This window comes from Lactuca saligna, chromosome 9 (genome assembly GCF_052625555.1).
Source record: "Lactuca saligna cultivar CGN05327 chromosome 9, ASM5262555v1, whole genome shotgun sequence".
NCBI lineage: Eukaryota > Viridiplantae > Streptophyta > Magnoliopsida > Asterales > Asteraceae > Lactuca > Lactuca saligna.
This window is the reverse complement of record NC_136425.1, coordinates 188,011,488-188,017,988: the sequence shown is the minus strand read 5'-3', so window position 1 is coordinate 188,017,988 and position 6,501 is coordinate 188,011,488. Positions and strand designations below refer to the sequence as shown.

The 6,501-nt window shown below is 26.7% G+C and overlaps 1 protein-coding gene across 1 annotated transcript; it reads right to left on the bottom strand.

Annotated features, from left to right (window-relative positions):
• Positions 1-897: 897 nt before the first annotated feature.
• Positions 898-3,467, bottom strand: LOC145015527 (uncharacterized). The gene is made up of 8 exons (XM_078974010.1): positions 3,304-3,467; positions 2,969-3,101; positions 2,797-2,868; positions 2,528-2,671; positions 2,288-2,359; positions 2,120-2,191; positions 1,904-2,034; positions 898-1,025 (listed from the first exon to the last, which is right to left on the bottom strand). Exons 1-7 carry the CDS (start codon positions 3,395-3,397, stop codon positions 1,914-1,916), a joined length of 708 nt encoding a protein of 235 aa, XP_078830136.1. The 5' UTR covers positions 3,398-3,467; the 3' UTR covers positions 898-1,025; positions 1,904-1,913.
• Between the last annotated feature and the right edge of the window lie 3,034 nt (positions 3,468-6,501).

The following is a 6,501-nucleotide window of genomic DNA, read 5'->3' as shown; positions in this document are numbered from 1 at the left end:
GTATTTTGGGTAACTCACTAAGCTTCGTGCTTATAGTGTTTTGTGTTATAAGTTTCAGGTTTTTATCAGGATCACAGGACGGCACCGACTCGATTGTATACACCAAAAGAAACGTTGGTTTTAAGGGTCCTAGTCTATTAACTGATTGAACAAAAGAGTCATGTATTGTAATTTAAACAAAAAGGGAGATTTTTATGAAAAGTATTAAAGAGATAAACGATTTTTAAACGAAAATTTTGTTTTAAATTTTCAGTGTTACAGTGCAACATTTGTATTGTCTCTTCCAATCTTTTTTTTTTTTTTTTTTTTAAATCTTGATTATATGTTGTTGAAATCTTATTATTATTATTTTTTCGTTTTTTTTTTGTTTATTCTTGTTGATTTTTTTTTATATTGAATAATGATAATTTCTTGATGAAATATCATTATTTTTTGTTAAAACATATTTATTTTTTGTTCAATTATCATTATTTTTTTACTAAAAGATCATAAATTATTACTGAAATATCATAAATTATTGAATTTTCGGTAATAAAAAACTATTTTTGTTTTATAAAATCATTTTATTTTAATTTTTTAATATTTACAGCAGATTCTAGATGTTTAAAAAAACAAAAACGGTTTTTATTACAACCGTTTATTTCACATCTTCTACTGCAGATGATTGTAGATGTGATTCGTAGACTTCATAAAATTTTTCCTACATAAAACAAAAAACACATATTGTTATATATATTGTATTATATTGGTATAGTTAGCCTACTTTGCCCAATGGCCCGATCTATCTTTGTGGTACTATGCATTTCCTCTCCCATTTCTATGGAAAACCACATAACATTACAAAAATAATTCACCCCATAATATATATTTATTTTACGTAAAATAATTATTCAAAAATGAATACAAAGTTACCCGAGCTTACATATAACGTTATTTCAAGTACATTTATTATTGATACATCTCTACTTAAGATGTTACAGGCAATAATTATGCTCCGTAGGTTGATCATCATTCTGGTTCTTCGCCTGCGAAATTAAACATATATAATCTGTCAAAATAAATTGCAAAAATATAAATTGATGATGAAACTAAAAAGACGATAGAAAAGAAGATTCATGACATGATTAACACACAGTTCTAGTTTGTTTGGTATTCAACGCCTTTTATCGCGGTTCTCTCTATTTTGTTGCTTCTTGTTTGTTGGTAGCTTTTTGGTTTTTGCTAATTTAATCAATTCTAATACTATTAATTATTGAAAAAAAAATATCACATATTGACACATCATATTCCCATTTACTGATATGAAAATCATTAATATATAAATATAATATTTTCATTAAAACATTATTAAATATGATTCAGTAAATGTGTCGCCTGTTAACGGTTTCATTCAAATGTTTGGTAAATGCCACTCCTAGACGTCCATACCCCAGCCGCTCAATTAAGCATAGATATGATCAAACAAAACAGTTTATAATGCGAAAACTTCCACACAAATTTTAAATTTGTTTTTGGCATTGAAGTTTCAAACAAAATTAACATATCTACCCTTAATTTGTCACCGTTACATTCACACATTCCATGACCGATCTAAGTTCATATGAATCAGAATTAGGGTTGGTGATTATTCACTGTTTACAAATAGAGTTGAACAGGTCAAATCCATTAATATTGACTAGATACATAATATTTAAAAGTTATTGAAGAAATAATATTTATATAAACATATTTAAAAACTTTTGTCTTTTGACAAAACTCTCGACAAAAATAAATGCAGAAAAAGTTGTAAAAAGTTTCGACTTACTCCTCATTTCTTTTACTTTTTAAATAAAGTAATTAATTCGTTCTTAATAAAAAAGCAAGGGTATAATTAGCTTATCGTTATCATTTTTACTTAAAATACCTAAGGAAGATCATGGACTTAATGGGGCCGGAGCTGGAGCTATAAATGGAGGTATAGCTACAGATGGAGCTGTGGCTGCAGGTGGTGAAGAAATATACACGGGAAGTTTCAACCCCGGATTATGGTAAAAACTGAAAAAACAAAAAGATTTTGCAGTTATAAATATTATGAAGGCATCATGTAATTTAGCAAATCATATAACTAGTAACAGCAGACCTCATAGCTGTAAACAGTGCAAAGGAGCCATTAACAGGAACATGTCCTCTCAAACGGTTGTATGATAGATCACTACAATTATTAAAAACCAAACAAAACCATAAAAAAATTTGCAAAAATTACATAAAATGCAATTCCATGGCATTGTCAACTTTGAAATATACTCACAGAACTTGTAGTGTACTTATAGTGGTTAATGAATATGGAATAGTTCCTGTCAAAGTGTTGTGGTGGAGACGTCTGCCATCGCACAAACAGAAAACAAATCAATGAGCAATGAGAATTAAGTTAAAAGTATATATGAATATGATTACAACAAATAACAATCTCAAAGGGTCATTGAATTGAGGTTGAAAGATATGCACTCAATTAATTAATGAAAAGAATTTGAAAGATGTGAAATCGTACAGGTAGCGAAGCTTTTGAAGATTGCCCAATGTGCTTGGAATGCGACCTTCTAACTGATTCATGTAAAGATCCAAACTCACCAAATTCTTTAAGTTCCCAAGCTCTTTAGGAATTTTTCCTGTGATCTTATTACCATAAAGCTCCCTGTCACATCTTCATATGATTAGTAAATAGTACAAATTAAGACGTTTTAAATAAAATTATTTAATTCTAGACCACGTGTCTCATTTAAATAGGTAAACTTTCGATAGCTAAAATGTAAGTCTTACAAGTACTGCAAATTCATGAGTTGACCAAGCTGTGGAACTAGCTGACCACTCAAGCTCGCGTTTCCAAGTTCTCTGCATTCAACAAATGCATGAATACAGATTCGTTTGTAAGACTAAGAAATTGTGAAAGTACTAAAATTTGAAATTTTATTGAAATGGTGGATATGCTTACAATCTAGTAACACTGTTCTCATTGTTGCAAGTAACATGATACCAAGTACATGGGTTGACGAGGGTTGGATCCCAACTTTGGAGAACATTGTTAGGATCGCTTAGTTGTACCTTTAAGGCATTCAAAGCATCACCTGTGTTACACATGAAGTGCAAGCTCATTTTACAAACATCAATTTTATGAAGTTTTACTACAAATATCATGAATTTTTTTAATGTTCTACATAGAGTATACGGGGTTTTTTATTCTAGAGGTTCTCTATAGAGGATGAGGAATTAAGAAAATGCTATGCACTGCATCTTTTAAAAATTGGCATGCATCAAGAAAGAACATACCTTCAGAATTCCCATAAACCTTCGAAAAACTATATAACACAAAAATAAACCAAAGGAGAGTAGAAGTTGAGATCAGAGGGGAGATCCTATCCATTTTAAACGAGCCTTAATTATTAAAGGAACCAAAACCTAACTCGTATGCTTTAAAAAAAGTTAAAGCAATGAAAACCTATTTATAACATCAAGAACTTAGACCCATAAAAACCAGTTTATGGAAGCCTTCACAATGGTAATTGCTCGGAAATTATTGTGGGGTTTGCCTATGAAAGAGACATTTAGACTAGACTTTTGGGTTGGACCTAGTCATTGGTTACGTAGTGAAATCTTCTAGATTTTGTTGATTATCACTTTTCTAAAATGATTCAAAGACGGACCAGTGTAATAGATTAAGATAGTTTATTTACTTCATTTTCGTCACCATTAGTCTCCTCCAAACTCAAAGATTCACCCCACAACATATTTGAATTTTCTGTGACAGTTTATCTAGTTTACTAATTTAATGAAGTAAACAGCTCACGTCGTACGCTGGATCTGTCTTTGACTTCAAATACGTGAGAGAAAATCAGAATAAATAAATAAATCTTTTTTAATAAATCTTTTTTAATAAATAAAGGTTTTTTTGCCACTTGTCATACTCTTATTCATTTTGCCACATGTCATTTTGTGGTTATTTTGAATTAATTTTTATTTCATATGTAATTGTGTGGTTTTCCTATTTTATTAAATTTTATATGGTATTTAAATTTAATAATAAATGCATATCAATTTCATTAATGGACTTTCCTTATAACTTTAAATTTTAAAATAAAATCTCATTAATTTGCTTTGATTATTTTATTTAAATGATTTGTTTAAATTTAAAATAGAAAAAAAAACACTTTAATTTTAATAATTCAATATTTTTTCTTATTTTTCTTATAAATTCAAATTTCTCAAATGTTTATACATATTTAATTGTTTTAAATACACTCATGTAATACATAGGGTTCACACCTAGTAAATAATAAATAACCCTAGCTAGAAGCTCTCACAAGCAGCAAATGGCTAGGCTCAAACCACGTGTCCATAGAACACTCATCTACTTGCGTTTTTGCAAAATGCAATTTTTAAGTCACAATGCCATTTTAATATAATAGAATTTATAAATCATCAATATACTCAAATTTTGTTTTCTTATTTATTATAAATTAGGACGAGCTTAAATTATATCATATACTAGACGAATATATGCACGTTGTACTGAATAAAATTATACGGTTAAATTTTTGGTAATCATACGTTATTGAAAATATTTATGTCATTCTTATTAATTATAAAATAATAATAATAATTACATTTTGTAGATGCAAAATTATAATTAATTTGAACAATAAATAATATAACATTTACTAAAATCAAATCATTTAATTGTTTCTCTTCATATTTTTCGTGGGTATAAAATTAATTGAGGTGACTTAGTAACAAATGTGAAATATATTATAAATAAATTATTGATCCATATTTAAATTATCGCACTACTGCAAGACAGGATGCATAGCCGTATATTTGCATCCATGGATTATTCGGGCATTGAACCCTTATTTAGGAAGTTGTGTTTTCAGAAAAAAAAAAAAAATAGTTATAATACTCACTATTTTTATTAACTATAGTTATAATTTATTAAGTTTAAAATTTTTTTGATGATGTTTTAATTTCATCATGAATATAATTTAAATTATTAATAACTGTTTGTAATGTAACATTATTTAATTTATAATTTCATGTTATTTTTAACTATTATTATTATTGTTATAAATTAATTTAAAAACAACGTATTTGAATTTTAGTTATTTTATTTATCGTAATTAGTAATTTTCTTTCAGCTATTTTAAAAAACATATGTTGGATTTTTATTACTTTAGTTTTTAAATTTTACATTATATTTTTTAAGTTTGTTTGATATATTAATTTAGGTTATGCACTTAACACTATATTGAAGTACACAAAATTAGTATACCATATTGATAAATCAAGAAGTCTTCAATTTATGATAACCTTTATAATTAACACCATCTTTAAGTTAATAAATTAAATATATTATGTGAAAATATGAAAAGCTAGGAGTTTCAAAATGATGTGGTAAAAGAACAAATGTTTTCTGGATTATTTAAATTATCAACCGCTATTTTTAATGTAACATAATTTAATTTATAACCTTATGTTATTTTTAATTATTATTTTAAATTAATTAAAAAAACTTAATTGAGTTTTAGTTATTATAAAAAATTGTTTTTTGACATCTTTTTGTTAATTCGACCTTTAGATTTAAGATTATATATATATATATATATATATATATATATATATATATATATATATATATATATATATATATATATATATATCGTATTTAATATTTTCCTTTTAATTATTTTAAAAAATACACGTTAATTTTTAAAACATTGTTGATATTTTAGGTTAGATTTAATTTTTACACTATATTTTCAAGTTTACTTAATATATTAATTTAGGTTATGTATTTAACATTATATTGAAGTCAACAAATTTAGTATATCATATTCATAATTTAAGAAGTCTTTTATTTATGATAATGTTTATAACTAACAACATATTTAAATTAATAAATTAATTAAATTATATGGAAATATAAAGAGTTGGGTGTTTCAAATTGATGTGGTGAAAGAAAAAAATGTTCCTTTATAATATAGTATGATGATATGATAAATGATTAATTGTAAGGCCCATTTGAACAATTCTTTTCTCTAGTCTTCAAGTGCTAAAAGGTGATTTATGAAGCCTTTAATTCATGTTGATACAGAAGAAGATATGGGTGGTGGACTGATGGATGCTAGGGTTTTTAGGGAGACTGATTGCCTTCAAATTTTGGATTACTTGGCTTGCCGATTCATTTCAAACACCAATTGTAAAAGGTATGTCTAATATTTTTTTCCTCTCCATGTTTGTTCTCTTTCTTAATCATCACTCAATTTTTTTCAACTTTTAGATTCACTTACAGAATCTTGGTCTTTCATTGGTGAATTTCTGGTAAGTGATTGTTTTGGGTCCTGTTACAAGATCGCTCCTACTAAAGAAGGTTAAACAAGGCCTAATATTCTAGGATTCTTTTCTATTTGTTTGTAATTGTGATTGCTTTTGTGTTGTTTTCCAGTATTCAATTACAACTATCGTATTATTCTA